This window comes from Ranitomeya imitator, chromosome 3 (genome assembly GCF_032444005.1).
Source record: "Ranitomeya imitator isolate aRanImi1 chromosome 3, aRanImi1.pri, whole genome shotgun sequence".
Lineage (NCBI taxonomy): Eukaryota > Metazoa > Chordata > Amphibia > Anura > Dendrobatidae > Ranitomeya > Ranitomeya imitator.
In genome coordinates, this window is record NC_091284.1 from 350548736 (window position 1) to 350570420 (window position 21685).

The 21685-nt window shown below is 42.8% G+C and overlaps 1 protein-coding gene across 5 annotated transcripts in view; it reads right to left on the reverse strand.

Annotated features, from left to right (window-relative positions):
* The window catches only part of DLGAP3 (DLG associated protein 3), a 764134-nt gene that overhangs the window by 118039 nt on the left and 624410 nt on the right, over positions 1 to 21685 (reverse strand). For all 5 annotated transcript variants that reach the window (XM_069756813.1, XM_069756811.1, XM_069756807.1 and 2 more), the window contains one exon: positions 8040 to 8125. In XM_069756813.1, coding sequence (XP_069612914.1) covers positions 8040 to 8125 — 86 coding nt within the window. The remainder of the gene's footprint in view (positions 1 to 8039; positions 8126 to 21685) is intronic.

Below are 21685 nucleotides of genomic sequence, written 5' to 3' on the forward strand. Positions count from 1 at the left end.
CCAGGTCTTCACATCTGGAGCTTCCATCTCTTCTTTTGGCAAGCACACCGAGCCAGCAGAGCATCTGATAACTGGCAGGGCATACTGTATGTATTGATGGCACAGAAATTATTCTTCCCATTGAGCTGGCTTTTCAGGATCTGTGTTACCCTTTGAAGGTATTTGGATATTGCTGATTTGCTTGCCTCTTTATCATGGTTACCGCATCATTGTGGGATGCCGTGGTATTTGTAACAGGTCTGTACATCTGCTATGTGCCCTGCTGGTAGTTCCACTGTATCAGTCTTGACTACCTCCTTTTATTACCAACTGGCCACATTTCTCCTGTCCATAGGACATCACAATGTCTTTGCTGTACATCCTTGTCAGATGGATCAGTGAATCAGTATCTCAATGTCATCCATGTAGAGAAAGTGGCTTGTGGTACTTCCGCTCTCGAACTTTGAGCCATAGCCAGACTCTGTGATTATCTTACTTAAGGGGTTCAAGCCTATGCAGAACAGCAATGGGGACAGTGCATCATCTTGGTATATTTGATGGTCACTTGTACTAGTTGTCTTGAGTTGACTTCCAGTGTGTTGTCTTCCTTACACTCATTGAAATTCTAATGAAGTTTCTTTATTTCCTGTTGACATTGTAGAGCACCAAGCATTCACAGATCCATGTGTGTGGAAAGGAGTCAAAGGCTTTCCTATATACTTCTCTATCCTCAAGCAGCTGGTGCTTGGATCTTTTGGTGTTTTTCCCAATGTCTTTCGGAGCTGGATTCATGTATTGATTCATATGGTTTTGTAACTTGGTGGCTATGATGCTAGACAGGAGTTTCCATGTTGTTATAAAACAGGTTATTGGACAATAGTTGGATGGAATTGTTCCATTGTGTCTATCCTTCATGATCAGCACTGTTCTTCCTTGTGTTAGCCAAGCTGGGTGAAGGCCTGCCACTATCAGCTGGTTCATCTATTTTGGCAGGCATTCATGTACCACTGTTAATTTTTTTTATCCAGTAGGTGGGGATCATGTCTGGGCCAGGTGCTGTCCAGCTCTTCATATTCTTGACACGCTATTGGATGTCTACTTCTGTAATGGTGACTGGTACTTGTTCTAGGAGGTTACTGTGTTTCAATCTCAGGTCTTGCAACCACCTTGCTCTGGTGTTGTGTGTTTTTTTCATTCACCCATATGTTCCTCCAGTACTGTTCAGTCTCTGCTACTCATGGAGTTGCTGCTTCTATGCTCTGCAGTTGTGAGTACACAAAGGATGGTTCTTTGAAGAACAGGGCATTTATTTTCTAGGCCTCAACTTCTCTGGTGTATCTCCTTAATCTTCCAGCAAGTGCTGTGAGCCTCTGTTTAGCAGTCTATAGGGCTTCAAGTAGAGTTAGGCTGGGTTCACATTGCGTTGGTGCAGTCCGTTCAACACGTGTTAAATGGATTGCACCAAAGCTAGTGCCTTTTAAAGATCGCATTATACGATCTCGATAGGGCAGATGCTCCACCTACGCTATCTGTGACAGACCCAGAAATGCTGCAGACTGCGTCCGAGGGTCTGTCACAGAATGACGGCACATTGCTAACGCCTGCCAATTATGACATGCGTTAGCGGGGCGCTACATAATGGCATTCAACGGGTACGCTAACGCATTCATTATATAGCGTTAGTGCCGCTGTGTAACGGATGCCGTCAGCGCATTGCTATTGACGCAATGTGAACCCTGCCTTTGGCCTTTAAATTTGTCCAACTTGATCTTATGCTTGATCTTTACAGTCTTCCGTACTTCTGTTAGTTGGCTAATTTCTTTTCGTGTCACCTTTATTTTTGTTTGCAATCTTGTTTTACAAGCGGGGCATGTGCTTCTACTATTCTAGTTGGTTGTATAGCCAAGCATTTCCAACATCATTGCAGCAGTGGCATACATCAATTCATTAGTTTGAGTTATGGTGGTGGTAGGTATTGATGCAAGGGCTCTATTGGCACCTTCTAGCATACTGCCTGATGGTATTTCTCTGTTTTGAGCCTTGGCAGTCGGTCTCTGGGGTTGATGGTATTTAGTTTATCTATGATTTTCTGTTTCAGGTCTATTTCAACTGCAGTAATCTCTAGTTGCAGGGTTGGAAGAAAATTTTCAGGAGGTTCCACATGTAAGGCTATGTGCACATGTGGCGGATTGGGGTGCAGAATTTTCTGCACAAAATTTGCATCTCCTGGCAGAAAACGCAGATGCAGGTTTGATGCGTTTTTGTGCATTTTTCTTGCGGATTTGCTGCGGATTTTGTGCTGATCTCATGCGTAGGGTTGAGCGAAACGGGTCGGCCATTTTCAGAAGTTGCCGACTTTTGGCAAAGTCGGGTTTCATGAAACCCGACCCGACCCCTGTGTGGGGTCGGCCATGAGGTCGGCGATCTTCTGAATCTGGTATCGGAATTCCGATACCGAGTTCCGATATGTTTGCGATATCGGAAATCGGTATCGGAATCCATATTTAAGTGTAAAATAAAGAATTAAAATAAAAAATATTGCTATACTCACCCTCTGACGCGCCCTGGTACTAACCGGCAGCCTTCCTTCCTTAGAATCAGCGCGTGAAAGACCTTAGATGACGTCGCGGCTTGTGATTGGTCGCGCGACCGCCCATGTGACCGCTCACGCGACCAATCACAAGCCGCGACGTCACCGAAGGTCCTTCAAGCGCTGATTCTTAGGAAGGAAGACTGCCGGAAAGAAGCAGAGCACGTCCGAGGGTGAGTATATTCCTATTAGGTATATACTCACCCTCGGACGCACCCTGCTTCTTTCCGGCAGCCTTCCTTCCTAAGAATCAGCCCTTGAAGGACCTTCGGTGACGTCGCGGCTTGTGATTGGTCGCGTGAGCGGTCACATGGGCGGTCGCACGACCAATCACAAGCCGCGACATCATCTAAGGTCTTTCACGCGCTGATTCTAAGGAAGGAAGGCTGCCGGTTAGTACCAGGGCGCGTCAGAGGGTGAGTATAGCAATATTTTCTATTTTAATTCTTTATTTTACACTTAAATATGGATCCCAGGGCCTGAAGGAGAATTTCCTCTCCTTCAGACCCTGGGAACCATTAGAAACCCAATGCACTGCATTGGGTTTCGTGTTTCGGCCGACCCCGACCCCGACTTTTTTATAGAATCGGCCAATTTCACTCGACCTGACTTTTGAGAAAGTCGGGTTTCGTGAAACCCGACCCGATCCTATAAAAGTAAAAGTCGCTCAACCCTACTCATGCGTTTTTTTACCCCTGCGGATTTCTATAATGGAATGCGAGCAGAAACGCTGCAGATTCGCACAAAAGAAGTGACATGCTCCTTCTTTCAATCCGCTATGTTTTCCATGCGGAATTTTCCGCACCATTAGCAAAGCATTTTTTTTTCCTATTGATTTACATTGTATTGTATATCACTTTGCGGATCTGCAGCGTTTCTGCGAGGAAAAAAAACGCTGTGGATCCGCAGTAAATCCGCAACATGTGCACATAGCCTTATTGTTCTCTTTGTTCTACTGTGGCTTGGAAGAGAGGTGCAGTTGATCTATCTCAGATTGTGAAAGTAGCTTTGTTTTTATTACATTGGGTGACTAGTTGTTTTTCAGTCAATGGACATGCAGGTCCTATGTCCATCCATTATTTCCTCATACACTTCATATGTCCTGTAGCAGGATATGCTGTAGCAGCATTTCATCACATCCAAGTTCTCTTGCCTTGTCCATGGTTTATTCCATTAGCCCATTAATATACAGTGGGGCAAAAAAGTATTTAGTCAGTCAGCAATAGTGCAAGTTCCACCACTTAAAAAGATGAGAGGCGTCTGTAATTTACATCATAGGTAGACCTCAACTATGGGAGACAAACTGAGAAAAAAAAATCCAGAAAATCACATTGTCTGTTTTTTTAACAATTTATTTGCATATTATGGTGGAAAATAAGTATTTGGTCAGAAACAAACAATCCAGATTTCTGGCTCTCACAGACCTGTAACTTCTTCTTTAAGAGTCTCCTCTTTCCTCCACTCATTACCTGTAGTAATGGCACCTGTTTAAACTTGTTATCAGTATAAAAAGACACCTGTGCACACCCTCAAACAGTCTGACTCCAAACTCCACTATGGTGAAGACCAAAGAGCTGTCAAAGGACACCAGAAACAAAATTGTAGCCCTGCACCAGGCTGGGAAGACTGAATCTGCAATAGCCAACCAGCTTGGAGTGAAGAAATCAACAGTGGGAGCAATAATTAGAAAATGGAAGACATACAAGACCACTGATAATCTCCCTCGATCTGGGGCTCCACGCAAAATCCCACCCCGTGGGGTCAGAATGATCAAAAGAACGGTGAGCAAAAATCCCAGAACCACGCGGGGGGACCTAGTGAATGAACTGCAGAGAGCTGGGACCAATGTAACAAGGCCTACCATAAGTAACACACTACGCCACCATGGACTCAGATCCTGCAGTGCCAGACGTGTCCCACTGCTTAAGCCAGTACATGTCCGGGCCCGTCTGAAGTTTGCTAGAGAGCATTTGGATGATCCAGAGGAGTTTTGGGAGAATGTCCTATGGTCTGATGAAACCAAACTGGAACTGTTTGGTAGAAACACAACTTGTCGTGTTTGGAGGAAAAAGAATACTGAGTTGCATCCATCAAACACCATACCTACTGTAAAGCATGGTGGTGGAAACATCATGCTTTGGGGCTGTTTCTCTGCAAAGGGGCCAGGACGACTAATCCGGGTACATGAAAGAATGAATGGGGCCATGTATCGTGAGATTTTGAGTGCAAACCTCCTTCCATCAGCAAGGGCATTGAAGATGAAACGTGGCTGGGTCTTTCAACATGACAATGATCCAAAGCACACTGCCAGGGCAATGAAGGAGTGGCTTCGTAAGAAGCATTTCAAGGTCCTGGAGTGGCCTAGCCAGTCTCCAGATCTCAACCCTATAGAAAACCTTTGGAGGGAGTTGAAAGTCCGTGTTGCCAAGCGAAAAGCCAAAAACATCACTGCTCTAGAGGAGATCTGCATGGAGGAATGGGCCAACATACCAACAACAGTGTGTGGCAACCTTGTGAAGACTTACAGAAAACGTTTGACCTCTGTCATTGCCAACAAAAGATATATTACAAAGTATTGAGATGAAATTTTGTTTCTGACCAAATACTTATTTTCCACCATAATATGCAAATAAAATGTTAAAAAAACAGACAATGTGATTTTCTGGATTTTTTTTCTCAGTTTGTCTCCCATAGTTGAGGTCTACCTATGATGTAAATTACAGACACCTCTCATAGTAACATAGTAACATAGTAACATCTTTTTAAGTGGTGGAACTTGCACTATTGCTGACTGACTAAATACTTTTTTGCCCCACTGTATATATAGAAAAAAGCAAGAGCAACAACATCAATGTGCCCAGGTTCCATGTCCCCCAGGCAAATATATATATATATATATATATATATTTTTTTTTCCCCAGAAAACTATTACAATTACATATGTTCTATTATAGACGTCTATTTCCTTTGTGCTTTTTGGAGCAATACAAGAATAAACACAAAAAAAGGCAAATTGGACATAATCTCACACAGCTTTCCCCCCCCCTCCCTCCAAATGGGCTGATCAAAATAGCTGGCACTTTTCTAGTGAAATTGCGGTTAAAATACTTTGTGGGCATTCTAAATATCACGCCTAAAACCAGATAAAAAGGGGAGCGGTTGACTCAATCTTTGCATGGTGTGTCTGTGTCTGTGAGTACCACACTAAGCATGGAGAACAGAAAGAGGAGAAGAGAACTGTCTGAGGACTTGAGAACCAAAATTGTTGAACAATATAAAAAATCTCAAGGTTTCAAGTCCATCTCCAGAGATCTTGATGTCCTTTTGTTCACGGTGCAAAACATAATTAATGAAAAGTTGCAATGCAGGATTGTCTGGATGGTGGATAAGCAGCCCCAATCAAGTTCAAAAGAAATTCAAGCTGTCCTGCTGGCTCAGGGTGTATCAGTGTCAGCACAAACTATCCGTCCACATTTGAATGAAATGAAATGCTACGGCAGGAGACTCAGCAGGACCCACTGCTGAAGCAGAGACATAAAAAAAGATAATGAAGAAAAAATACAGGGTCCAACTCCCAATGAATGCTTGAATTAATTGAAAAATATTTTTAAAATAACAAGGTATCCATGACTACAGCAACACCAGAAGTGTTCCTTTCACAAAGAAGACTGTCAGTTTTCGAAAAGGATTGTTGTAGTCATGGATACCGTGTTATTTTAAAAATATTTTTCAATTAATTCAAGCCTTCATTGGGAGCTGGACTCGGTATTTTCCTTCATTGGTTTCCTCTCAAGCAGTCCTTTGGAGTCCGTGCTTCCACACATCTTATACAGAGTGGGCCTGTTTTCTTTTGCCTTTCTATATAAAACCTAGACTGCAGTTTGCCAAAATGTACATGAGTAAGCCAAAAACCTTCTGAGAGAGCATCTAGTAGACAGATGAGACTAAGATAGAGCTTTTTGGTAAAGCACCTCATTCTACTGTTTACTGTAAATGGAATAAAAATAGAACACAGTGCCCACGACAGTCAAAGATAGGAGAGGTTCAAATATGTTTTGGGGTGGTTTTGCTGCCTTTGGCACTGGGTGCCTTGATTGTGTGTAAGGCATCAAGAAATCTAAAGATTACCAAAGGATTTTGGGTTGCAATGTAGTGCCCAGTGTCAGAAAGCTGGGTTTATGCCCTAGGTCATGAGTCTTTCAGAAGGAGAATGAACTGAAACATGTTCTACTTCAAGAAGCATTAAGAAACAGATGGAAACAAAGCACTGGAAGGTTTTGAAGTGGCCAGCAACTAATCCGGATCTAAATCCCACTAATCACCTGTAGAGACATCTCAAAATTGCTGTTGTGAGAAGGTCCCCTTCAAATATGAGAGACCTGGTGGAGTTTGCAAAAGAAGTGGTGTTTAAAATTTCAGTTGAGAAGTGTAAGAAGCTTTTTGATGGTTATATAGGAAGCGATTGATTCTAGTTATTTACTCCAAAGAGTGTGCAACCAAATATTAAATTGAGGGTGCCAACAAATTGTGTCAGACCCATTTTTGGGGTTTTGTGTGAAATTATGTCCAATTTGCCTTTTTTTCACTTTTTTTGTGTTGTTCCAATAAACACAAAAGAAATAAACAAGCGCATAACAAAACCCGTGCAATCATTTTCTGGGAGAAATACGGTACTTTATTTTCTGGAACAATATCACGGGTGCCAACACTTTCGGCCATGACTGTATCAGTGTGTGTTAGTGTATTCCTCCAATTCTTCATCATGTTAAAGCAGATGTAATAAATCTGTATAGGAAGTGTCACTAAAAGCAATGCTGTACAGCTCTTTGTACTGCCAATTAACATGGTATTCTTGTAAGAGACACAATGTCGATATCCACAAATATCAAGTATAAAATCAAGATTCAATCTCATACATTGAGTGGTTGTTTTTTTTGCTTGAAATTCAGGAGCAAAAATAGATGCACTTGGAGAGAATAGTGACGCACAAGAAATGGACTCAGTAATAGAATTAGTCAATACTCAATCAAGTGTGATGTGAGAATAATGAGAAACACATGGAAATTGTGAGCTGTACTGTACAGTATTAAAAGAAATAGTGTGACAGGGACAGATGGCATGATGCTGGCATTGCCATTGTGCAGGGTACATTTAGGGTTCATAATGCTCATGGTGGTTATATGGACTTCCTGTAAAACAGCACCCATAGAAATATGTGGGAACATAGTCTAAACTTAGTGACTGGAGTAAATGGTGAACACAATATAAGTATATTGCTAATAGCAGCATTTTTAAAGGCAATCTGCACCACCTGTATACTGCCCTCTCTGAGGGAAGCTGTAAGTTAAATATAAAAGCATTATCTCTATTTCCCTAAAATTAAGTGTGTAATATAAAGTCAGTTGTGTAGTAAGTATAACTATGTCCTGTTGACTTGTTGCATAGTAGATAGGTTAACGAATACAGGCACCTTCTGTCATCTTCTACTTGAACTCCAATGGAGTGGACTTCTCTCCTGCTCTTCCCTTCAGTGTCCGAGTCAGAGATAGTCTCCACCTGTAGCAATGAAAAGGTAATATATCAATTATTTAAAAGATTTAGTAGTCACAGACATGCTTTCTAAATAATCCCATTTTGAAAGGTAGAGTACTCTTACGTTTCAAAACAAATTCACATTGAAAAAAAATAGAAACAAAATTTTATGGACTCAAGAATTGACCTACCGGTGTGCTTGCCTGCAACAGTAGGAAAATACTGTTTACAGCTGTCTTTCCACAAATCTTTCCATACTGTATATCAGACATATAATATGTAAAATCGTAGATTCTTTGAGATACTGCAATAAGCCATAGTTGATATAGACAGATGATAGAATGCTTTCCAGAACAGGGCTGGCCTCTTTAGATATTTTTGTTGGCAAAGTCTAATTTGGCCTTTCTTCTTTTAAATCTAATTAATGGTTTGCACCTTGTGGTGAACCCCCTGTATCTGCTCTCATAAAGTCTTCTCTTTATGGTAGACTAAAATACTGAAACATCAACTTCTGGAGGAAGAGTGTTCTTCCCTTGGGTGCATGTTGTGAGGGGGGTTTTCTCCAACATGGAAAGAATGAATTGATCATCTACCACTGTTATCTTCCATGGACGTCCAGGCCTATTTGAGTTCCCAAGCGCACCAGTGTGCTTTGTTTTCAAAATGTACCAAACTACTGATTTGGCCACTCCTAACATTTCCGCTATCTCGCTGATGCATTTCTTTTTTTCAGACTAGGTCTGTTTCTCTTCCATTGCTCATTTGACCGCATCTTGTGGGCTCACAGCAACAGCTTCCAGAAGCAAATGCCACACCTAGAATCAGCTCCAGACCTTTTACCTTTCCTAATTGATAATGGATTAAAGAGGGAATAGCCCATGCAGCCCATTGAATAGCTTTTGGGATAATTGTCCAATTACGTTTGGTCCCTGTAAAAAGAGGCAGCTACATATTAAAGAGCTGTAATTCTGCAAATCTTTACTCCAAATGGGATGTGAATACCCTCAAATTAAAACAAAGTCTGCACTTTAAGCCAATATTGATTATAGAACTGCATCTTGAAAATGTTTTGGTAAACAGCTAAAATGCCAAATCCTCTGTCACTGTCAAAATATTTCTGGACCTAACAGTATATATACTTTATATATACTCTCTCTCTTTCGCTCTCTCTATCTATATAATATATTTATATATATATATATATATATATATATATATATATACTGCTCAAAAATTAAGGGGACACTAAAATCACAAATCCCAGATATCACAGAATGAAATATTCCAGTTGTAAGTCTTTATCCATAGTGGAATGTGTTGAGAACAATAAAACCTAAAAATGATCAACGTAAATCACAACTAATATCCCACGGAGGTCTGGAGTTGGAATGATGCTCAAAATCAAGTTGGAAAATGAATTTACAGGCTGATCCAACTTCAGTGGAAATGCCTCAAGACAAGGAAATGATGCTCAGTAGTGTGTGGCCTCCACGTGCCTGTATGATCTCCTTACAACGCCTTAGCATGCTCCTGATGAGGTGGCAGATGGTCTCCTGAGGGATCTCCTTCCAGACCTGAACTAAAGCATCTGCCAACTCCTGGACAGTCTGTGGTGCAACGTGACATTGGTGGATGGTGCGAGACATGATGTCCCAGATGTGTTCAATTGGATTCAAGTCTGGGGAATGGGCACATGAGGTCTGGCATTGCCCTGCATTAGGAGGAACTCAGGGCCAAACGCACCAGCATATGGTCTTACAAGGGGTCTGAGGATCTCATCTTGGTACCTAATGGCAGTCAGGCTACCTCTGGAAAGCACATGGAGGGCTGTGCGGACCTCCAAAGAAATGCCATCCCACACCATTACTGACCCACTGCCAAACCGGTCATGCTGAAGGATGTTGCAGGCAGCAGATCGCGCTCCACGGCATCTCCAGACTCTGTCACGTCTGTCACATGTGCTCAGTGTGAACTTTCTTTCATCTGTGAAGAGCACAGGGCGCCAGTGGAGAATTTGCCAGTACTGGTGTTCTGTGGCAAATGCCAAGTGTCCTGCACGGTGTTGGGCTGTTAGCACAATCCCCATTTGTGGATGTCGGGCACTCAGACCATCCTCATGGAGTCGGTTTCTAAACGTTTGTGCAGACACATGCACATTTGTGGTCTGCTGGAAGTCATTTTGCAGGGCTCTGGCAGTGCTCCTCCTGTTCCTCCTTGCAAAAGGCTGAGGTAGTGGTCCTGCTATTGGGTTGTTGCCCTCCTACGGCCCCCTCCACATCTCCTGGTGTACTGGCCTGTCTCCTGATAGTGCCTCCAGCCTATGGACGCTACACTGACAGATACAGCAAACCTTCTTGCCACAGCTCGCATTGATGTGTCATCCTGGATGAGCTGCACTACCTGAGCCATTCAAAAGTGACCAAAACATCAGCCAGAAAGCATTGGTACTGAGATGTGGTCTGTGGTCCCCACCTGTAGAACCACTCATTTATTGACTGTGTCTTGATAATTGCCAATAATTTCCATCTATTGCCTATTCCATTTGCACAACAGCATGGGAAATTGATTGTCAAACAGTGTTGCTTCCTAAGTGGACAGTTTGATCTCACAGGTTTGATTTACCTGGCGTTATATTCTGTTGTTTAAGTGTTCCCTTTAATTTTTTGAGCAGTGTGTATATATATATATATATATATATATATATACAGTTAGGGCCAGAAATATTTGGACACAATTTTCGCGAGTTGGGCTCTGCATGCCACCACATTGGATTTGAAATGAAACCTCTACAACAGAATTCAAGTGCAGATTGTAACGTTTAATTTGAAGGGTTGAACAAAAATATCTGATAGAAAATGTAGGAATTGTACACATTTCTTTACAAACACTCCACATTTTAGGAGGTCAAAAGTAATTGGACAAATAAACATAACCCAAACAAACTATTTTTATTTTCAATATTTTGTTGCAAATCCTTTGGAGGCAATCACTGCCTTAAGTCTGGAACCCATGGACATCACCAAACGCTGGGTTTCCTCCTTCTTAATGCTTTGCCAGGCCTTTACAGCCGCAGCCTTCAGGTCTTGCTTGTTTGTGGGTCTTTCCGTCTTAAGTCTGGATTTGAGCAAGTGAAATGCATGCTCAATTGGGTTTAGATCTGGAGATTGACTTGGCCATTGCAGAATGTTCCACTTTTTGGCACTCATGAACTCCTGGGTAGCTTTGGCTGTATGCTTGGGGTCATTGTCCATCTGTACTATGAAGCGCCGTCCAATCAACTTTGCAGCATTTGGCTGAATCTGGGCTGAAAGTATATCCCGGTACACTTCAGAATTCATCCGGCTACTCTTGTCTGCTCTTATGTCATCAATAAACACAAGTGACCCAGTGCCATTGAAAGCCATGCATGCCCATGCCATCACGTTGCCTCCACCATGTTTTACAGAGGATGTGGTGTGCCTTGGATCATGTGCCGTTCCCTTTCTTCTCCAAACTTTTTTCTTCCCATCATTCTGGTACAGGTTGATCTTTGTCTCATCTGTCCATAGAATACTTTTCCAGAACTGAGCTGGCTTCTTGAGGTGTTTTTCTGCAAATTTAACTCTGGCCTGTCTATTTTTGGTATTGATGAATGGTTTGCATCTAGATGTGAACCCTTTGTATTTACTGTCATGGAGTCTTCTCTTTACTGTTGACTTAGAGACAGATACACCTACTTCACTGAGAGTGTTCTGGACTTCAGTTGATGTTGTGAACGGGTTCTTCTTCACCAAATTAAGTATGCGGCGATCATCCACCACTGTTGTCATCCGTGGACGCCCAGGCCTTTTTGAGTTCCCAAGCTCACCAGTCAATTCCTTTTTTCTCAGAATGTACCCAACTGTTGATTTTGCTACTCCAAGCATGTCTGCTATCTCTCTGATGGATTTTTTCTTTTTTTCAGCCTCAGGATTTTCTGCTTCACCTCAATTGAGAGTTCCTTTGACCGCATGTTGTCTGCTCACAGCAACAGCTTCCAAATGCAAAACCACACACCTGGAATCCACCCCTGACCTTTTAACTACTTCATTGATTACAGGTTAACGAGGGAGACGCCTTCAGAGTTAATTGCAGCCCTTAGAGTCCATTGTCCAATTACTTTTGGTCCCTTGAAAAAGAGGACGCTATGCATTACAGAGCTATGATTCCTAAACCCTTTCTCCGATTTGGATGTGGAAACTATCATATTGCAGCTGGGAGTGTGCACTTTCAGCCCATATTATATATATAATTGTATTTCTGAACATGTTTTTGTAAACAGCTACAATAACAAAACTTGTGTCACTGTCCAAATATTTCTGGCCCTAACTGTATATATATACTATATAATTGTCTAAGGGTCACTTCCATCTGTCTGTCTGTCACGGATATTCATTGGTCGCGGCCTCTGTCTGTCATGGAAATCCAAGTCGCTAATTGGTCGTGGCAAAACACCCACGACCATTTCCACAACCAATCAGCAATGGCCATAGTCTGGCAGCGAAAAGGCCGCTGCTTTACTGCCCTGCAGTCAGCGCTGAGCGCTCACACAGGGTTAATGCCAGTGTTAACGGACCGCGGTGTAACGCACTCCGTTAACGCAGCTATTAACCCTGTGTGACCAACTTTTTACTATTTATGCTGTGTATGCAGCATCACAAGTAAAAAGATCTAATGTTACAAATAATAATAATAAAAAAAGGTTATTCTCACCCTCTGACGTAGCGCGTTGTCCTCGGCAGTGCAAGCAGCAGGTTACGGTGCCAAGGATGCTATGCGAGAAGGACCTGCCATGACGTCATGGTCATGTGACCGCGATGTTATCACAGGTCCTGCGCTCATACCAACCCTGGGACCGGAAGCTGCCGCGTGCACTGCACCCAGGTGCTAGGACTTCAAGGGGCCTTCGAAGGTGAGTATATGTTTATTTTTTATTTTAAGTCTTTTTTTTAACCATACATATAGTGCCCACATTGCTATATACTATATGGGCTGTGTTACATACTGCGTGGGCTCTGTTATATACTACATCTCTGCTATATATTATGTAGCTGGGAAATATACAACGTGGCTGTGCAATATACTATGTGCTCTGTGTTATATACTACGTAGCTGTACAATATACTATATGGCTTTGTCGGTTCTGTTATATACTACATCGACTGTGCAATATACTACGTGGCTCTATTATACACTACGTGGCTGTGCAATATACTACGTAGCTATGCAATATACTACGTGCCTCTACAATATACTACGTGGCTATGTTATATACTACGTGGCTCTGCTATATACTCCTTCACTGACCAATATACTGCATAGCTGTGCAATACACTACGTAGCTGTGCAACACGCTACGTGACTGTGTTATATACTACGTGGCTGTGCAATATACTACGTGCCTGCGCAATATACTATGTGGCTCTACAAAATACTACATGGCTATGTTATATATTACGTGGCTCTGTTATATACTACGTGGCTGACCAATATACTACATACCTGTGCAATACACTATGTGGCTGTGTTATATACTACGTGGCTGTGTTATATACTACGTAGCTCTGCTATATACTATGTACGCTGTGTTACATACTATGTAGCTCTGTTATATACTACGTAGCTATGTTATATACTACGTTGGTTGTGTTATATACTACGTTACTGTGCAATATAGTACGTAGCCTGTGCCATATACTACCTACATATTCTAGAATACCCGATACATTAGAATCGGGCCACCATCTAGTATATATATATATAGATATACAGTATATATATATATATATATATATATATATATATATATACAGTATATATATTGTGGCAGAGTCACTGGCGTTGTACATATCACTGCGCATGCAGCGGTCAGTGATGTGAGACCGGAATGTTTTTGTGTTTCCAGCACACAAGGTGCTGAGAGGCCATGTACATAGTTCAATGGGCTGGTTTTATGTGAGCACCCACCATGCGGGTGGGAGGGTGCTCACCATACCTCTTTCCCTGCAGGACCTGAAAGTGCTTGAAGACCTGCAGTGAGGTCATGATCACGTGACCAGTACTTGTGATATATAAACTGGACCTGTGGTTCAGTCTGTGTGTGTCTTGGCAGAGGAATCACTCCCATGTAGCTCTAAGGAGGAGCTGTTTTTCTTTCCTAAAGCCTGCCTTGCTCTATGCAGACTTTAATAAACCAGCAGGTGTTTTACCACCAAAGTATTCCTGCATCTACCTGAGGAAGCAGCTAAACGTGGCAACCCCTCACAATATATATACTCTATACAGTCCTAGTCAAAATTACTTTTATTGTGAACAGTTAAGCAGGTTGGAGATGAAACTATATCTAAAAAGGCTAAAGTTCAATATGCCATATTTCCTTTGTATTTTAAGCTATATATATATATATATATATATATATATATATATATATATATATATATATACAGCTCAGGCAAAAATTAAGAGGCCACCACATCAAAAAAACCCTGTCATGCATGGGCAGCTCAATCTCCAGACCTGAACCCCATTGAAAACCTCTGGAATGTAATCAAGAGGATGATGGATAGTCACAAGCCATCAAACAAAGAAGAACTGCTTACAATTTTGCGCCAGAAGCAGTGTGAAAGACTGGTGGAAAGCATGCCAAAAAGCTGGGAATAAAATATTGAGTTCTGAACTCTTCCTGAGTTAAAACATTAGTATTGTTGTTTCTAAATGATTATGAACTTGTTTTATTTGCATTTTTTGAGGTCTGAATGCACTGGGGTTTTTTAATTTTGACCATTTCTCCTTTCAGAAAAAAATACAAAATGTATTGCTTGGAAAATCGGAGACATGTTGTCAGATTTTTATAGAATAAATAAACAATTTACATTTTACTCAACAATATACCTATAAAGAGAAAAATCAGTCAAACTGAACATTTTGCACTGGTCTCTTACTTTTTGCCAGAGCTGTATATACCCAATATACAGTATATATATATATATATATATATATATATATATATATATATATATATATATATATATATATATATAAAAATAAGCAAATGAAGGCAGCACTCCAACTCCTCTTGAAGGTGAAAAAATGTGACTTTATTGAACCCACATCTCTGTGCCTCTGGCACAGAGATGTGGGTTCAATAAAGTCACATTTTTTCACCTTCAAGAGGAGTTGGAGTGCTGCCTTCATTTGCTTATTTTTGTATACATGTGGGCAGATGAGTGGACCATCTTGCCCAGGAGGCCAGGCACCCACCGGTGAGCATTGTGCTGTTCCAATTTTTATGGTTTATATATATATATATATATATATATATATATACTGTATATGTATATATATATATATATATTGTAGGGGTTTCACTCACTCAGGTGCGATGGCTGACACTTAGGAGGCAGGTTCCATCAAAAGTTCAAAGGTTTATTGCTCCAAAAACCAGTTAGCATAAACAGAAAACAAATAGCCTTTAGCTCAGGCAAAGCAAAAAACAAGTGTCCATTCCTTCAGGCTCAGTTCTGGAGCCTTAACACACTCTGGAGGCTAGCACCTCCACACATATCCACTGTGTTAAGCATTAGGCTTTCTTTTATATGTCTAACCACACCCAGAACCCATCACATGACCAGACATGTGGTTGTGACATCACCACAGGTCCTGAAACACATATAGGTAGCTATGGTTACATCACAGCGGCAAGCCATCTATGTGACACATATCTCCCGTCGATTAGACACCCTTTAGCCACGTTACAATATATATATATATATATATATATGTACTGTATCTACTATATAATTGTCTAGGGGTCACTTCCATCTGTCCTTCTTTCTGTCACCGATATTTATTGGTCGCGGCCTCTGTGTGTCATGGAAATCCAAGTCGTTGATTGGTCGCGGCAAAACAGCCACGACCAATCAGCGACAGGCACAGTCCGGAAGAAAATGGCTGCTCCTTCCTCCCCGCAGTCAGTGCCCGCTCCATACTCCCCTCCAGTCAGCCCTCACACAGGGTTAATGGCAGCGCTAATGGACGGCGTTATGCCGCGGTGTAACGCACTCGATTAACGCTGCTATTAACCCTGTGTGACCAACTTTTTTACTATTGATGCTGCCTATGCAGCCTCAATAGTAAAAAGATCTAATGTTAAAAATAATTAAAAAAATAAAAAATCATCATATACTCACATTCCAGCGCCTTTCCCGCTCCTTGCGACGCTCCGGTGACCGCTCCATGCAAGCGGCAGGTTTCGGTGGCAAGGATGGTATGCGACAGATGGTATGCGAAAAGGACCTGCCATGACGTCATGGTCATGTGACGTGACAGCGACGTCATCACAGGTCCTGCGAGAAAGACCTGCCATGACGTCACGGTCATGTGACCGCGACGTCATCACAGATCCTGCACCCATACCAACCCTCGGACCGGAATCTGCCGCGTGCACCGCACACAGGGCCAGGACTTCAACGGAGGGTGAGTATATGTTTAATTTTTATTTTACGTCTGTATACTACATGGCTCTGGGCTGTATACTCCGTCGCTGTGCAATATACTACATGGCTGGGCAATATACTATGTGACTGGGCAATATACTACGTGGCTGGGCAATATACTACGCGGACATGCATATTCTAGAATACCTGATGCGTTAAAATCGGGCCACCATCTAGTATATATATTTATATATATAAATATGTATATACATATTTTTTATTTATTAATTTATTTTCATCTTTTATATTTTAAAAATTACAAAGAGGAAAATGGGATGATGCCAAAGTTTGGGCATCATACATTATTAGTACCTAGTAGTGCCCCCTTTTAAAATTACCAAAGCTTGTGATCACGTCTTGTAGCCAGCCAAGACTCTTTTAATTCTTGTTTGAGTGATTTTCACACATTCTTCTTTGGAAAATTCTTCCAGCTTTGTAGAATTTCTGGGCCATCTTGCAAGCACTACTGTTTTGAGGTCTAGCCACAGATTTTCAATGGTGTTCAGATCAGGGGACTATGAGGGGGATTTTTAAATTCTTTAGCTTGCGCCTTTTGAGGTAGTCTATTGTGGATTTTAATGTGCATTTAGGAGTATTATCCATTTGTAGAAACCAAAATCTATTCAACTTTAGCTTTTTTACAGATAGTGTTATGTTTGCATTAATAATTTGTTGAAATGTCATTGAATTCATTCTTCCCTCTATCTGTGAAATGTTCACCAAGCCATTGGCTGCAACACAACCCCAACGGATGATCGATTGATCCCCAGGCTTAATGGTTGGTGAGATGTTCTTTTCATTAAATTCTGTGCCCTTTTTTCTCCACATGTACTGTACCTTATGACTCTTCTTCCATGAAAGCCATCTTTGTTCATATTTCTCTAAATAGTAGAACAATGTATCACAACTAGAGTTGAGCGACCTTGACCTTTTTAGAGTCGAGCCGGGTTTCGCGAAACCCGACTATCTCAAAAGTCGGGTCGAGTGAAATCGGCCGATTATGACGTAAAGTCGGGATCGACCGAAACACGAAAGCCAATGCAAGTCAATGGGGCAGCATAGTCGGCAGTGAGTGGGGGCCAGGAAAACACCTAGAGTGCCCATTTTAATGTCAAAACCATCCATTCTTCTTAATGAAGCTTGTCAAGCGTAATTTACCTTATAATAATTGGAAGGCATTTGAAATTGGGGGTCATTTGGCTAAAGTTGTGGTGGGTAGGGCTGGTTCAAGTAATTAGTGGGCCCAGGAAATCTGGACCACGTCACGGCAGTGGAGCAGGGAGAGGTAAGTATTTCAACTTTGCAAGTGCTGTGAACCTGAGCAAGCAGGGGGGGCCCACTCGTTGGCATTGGCACTGGCACAGGGCCCCTCAAAGTACAGCGGTGTGTTTGCACGGCGGGGGCGCCTCCCACCGGCAGCAACACTTTTGCGTACCATGAGAGGCCCTGTGCCAGTGACGTCGCCAACTAGTATTCCTCCCCCCACCTGATGAAGGAACCTGCACTTTCATCTACACCTTCCTGTTTGTCCCCGTGTAAGGTGGTATGGTATGTGGGAAGGGGGACCTGACTTTCAGCAGGGTCACAATCTTGCAGTGTAGCGTGCACGGGAAATGTTGCGTTATGGGTCAATGTACCAGCAGACTCATCTATCACTGGCTGGGCAATGGGCAGGATGAGGAGGAAACACAGATATAGGCCCAAAGAATAAAGTGGGCTAAATGCAGTTCAAAATTGGTAACACAGGACTAATCAGGGGGCATTGCAGTGGAGGACAACTGGAATGAGAGGCTGACACAGAGAGTAGGCCCAAATCAGTAAGTAGTCGAAATGCAGTTCAAAATTGGCAACAGTAGTAAACAGGTGGCACAGCTTTGTTCAGTGGAGGAGAACAGCAAGGAGTGGCAGACACCGATAGTAGGCCCCAACCCAACTAGTAGGCCAAATGCAGTCTAACATTAACAACTACTTAACGAGCGCCTGAAAACGGAATTTCAGGACAGGAAACCAGGAGAACAGCAAGGAGCGGCAGACACCGATAGTAGGCCCCAAACCAACTAGTACGCCAAATGCAGTTGTTCCGTTTAACCACAATTTAATGAGAGCGTGAAGATAGAAGTTCAGGAAAGGCAACCTGGAGAACACCTTGGAGTGGAACACACCATCTCTCTACACCCCATACCCAATTTGTAGGTCTAATGCAGCGTAGTTTCCAACAACTACTAAACGAGAGCATGATGATCGAAGCATTGGCGAGGAAACCTGGGGAACACCTTGGAGTGGAACACACCATCTCTCTACACCCCATACCCAATTTGTAGGCCTAATGCAGCGTAGTTTCCAACAACTACTAAACGAGAGCATGATGATCGAAGCATTGGCGAGGAAACCTGGGGAACACCTTGGAGTGGAACACACCATCTCTCTACAGTGGAACACACCATCTCTCTACACCCCATACCCAATTTGTAGGCCTAATGCAGCGTAGTTTCCAACAACTACTAAACGAGAGCCGGAAGATCGAAGCAATGGAGAGGAAACCTGGGGAACACCTTGGAGTGTAACACACCATCTCTCTACACCCCATACCCAATTTGTAGGCCTAATGCAGCGTAGTTTCCAACAACTACTAAACGAGAGCCGGAAGATCGAAGCAATGGAGAGGAAACCTGGGGAACACCTTGGAGTGTAACACACCATCTCTCTACACCCCATACCCAATTTGTAGGCCTAATGCAGCGTAGTTTCCAACAACTACTAAACGAGAGCATGAAGATCGAAGCAATGGAGAGGAAACCTGGGGAACACCTTGGAGTGGAACACACCATCTCTCTACACCCCATACCCAATTTGTAGGCCTAATGCAGCGTAGTTTCCAACAACTACTAAACGAGAGCATGATGATCGAAGCATTGGCGAGGAAACCTGGGGAACACCTTGGAGTGGAACACACCATCTCTCTACAGTGGAACACACCATCTCTCTACACCCCATACCCAATTTGTGGGCCTAATGCAGCGTAGTTTCCAACAACTACTAAACGAGAGCCGGAAGATCGAAGCTCAGGAAAGGCAACCTGGGGAACACCTTGGAGTGGAACACACCATCTCTCTACACCCCATACCCAATTTGTAGGCCTAATGCAGCGTAGTTTCCAACAACTACTAAACGAGAGCCGGAAGATCGAAGCAATGGAGAGGAAACCTGGGGAACACCTTGGAGTGTAACACACCATCTCTCTACACCCCATACCCAATTTGTAGGCCTAATGCAGCGTAGTTTCCAACAACTACTAAACGAGAGCCGGAAGATCGAAGCAATGGAGAGGAAACCTGGGGAACACCTTGGAGTGTAACACACCATCTCTCTACACCTCATACCCAATTTGTAGGCCTAATGCAGCGTAGTTTCCAACAACTACTAAACGAGAGCCGGAAGATCGAAGCAATGGAGAGGAAACCTGGGGAACACCTTGGAGTGTAACACACCATCTCTCTACACCCCATACCCAATTTGTAGGCCTAATGCAGCGTAGTTTCCAACAACTACTAAACAAGAGCCGGAAGATCGAAGCAATGGAGAGGAAACCTGGGGAACACCTTGGAGTGTAACACACCATCTCTCTACACCCCATACCCAATTTGTAGGCCTAATGCAGCGTAGTTTCCAACAACTACGAAACGAGAGCATGAAGATCGAAGCAATGGAGAGGAAACCTGGGGAACACCTTGGAGTGGAACACACCATCTCTCTACACCCCATACCCAATTTGTAGGCCTAATGCAGCATAGTTTCCAACAACTACTAAACGAGAGCATGATGATCGAAGCATTGGCGAGGAAACCTGGGGAACACCTTGGAGTGGAACACACCATCTCTCTACAGTGGAACACACCATCTCTCTACATCCCATACCCAATTTGTAGGCCTAATGCAGCGTAGTTTCCAACAACTACTAAACGAGAGCCGGAAGATCGAAGCTCAGGAAAGGCAACCTGGGGAACACCTTGGAGTGGAACACACCATCTCTCTACACCCCATACCCAATTTGTAGGCCCAATGCAACGTAGTTTCCAACAACTACTAAACGAGAGCCGGAAGATCGAAGCTCAGGAAAGGCAACCTGGGGAACACCTTGGAGTGTAACAAACCCTCTCTCTACACCACGGAAGGGCTGATTCTTAGGAAGGAAGGCTGTCGGAAAGAAGCAGGGCGCGTCCGAGGGTGATTATATTCTTATTAGGTATATACTCACCCTCGGACGCGCCCTGCTTCTTTATTTGTAATGAATGTTTATTTGCAATGTGGTTTTGACTTACTCTATTTTTTTGGTAAATAATGATTTTATTATTTTCATTGTTTTGCATCTTCTTGGCAATAATATAAAGAAGACGCGACAGGACAACACTCGGTGGATGCCATATCTGTGTTTAAAATTGAAAAAACCTTTCAGTTAACTACTTGCAGGAGAAAGTTATTGTAGCTGGTGGCCATTTTTAGTACTGTACCAGATTTTTGTTGTATGTGTTTGTTTTTAATGTTAAAATGTCTGCATTTGATATCTCTCCAGTATTTTCTTTTTTATAAGCAAAATACTTATTTTTATATTTTCTGATGTTGGTTCCAGGGGTACACGGGCAGCAGTGGTGTGGTCAGTGGAGGCCTAGTGGAAGGAGTCACCGCAGACAGGCATCGAAGGCCTAAAATAATAACACATGGCTGTAGGCAATTTTAAATTGGTTCCAGGGGTACACGGGCAGCAGTGGTGTGGTCAGTGGAGGCCTAGTGGAAGGAGTGACCGCAGACAGGCATCGAAGGCCTAAAATAATAGCACATGGCTGTAGGCAATTTTAAATTGGTTCCAGGGGTACACGGGCAGCAGTGGTGTGGTCAGTGGAGGCCTAGTGGAAGGAGTGACCGCAGACAGGCATCGAAGGCCTAAAATAATAACACATGGCTGTAGGCAATTTTAAATTGGTTCCAGGGGTACACGGGCAGCAGTGGTGTGGTCAGTGGAGGCCTAGTGGAAGGAGTGACCGCAGACAGGCATCGAAGGCCTAAAATAATAACA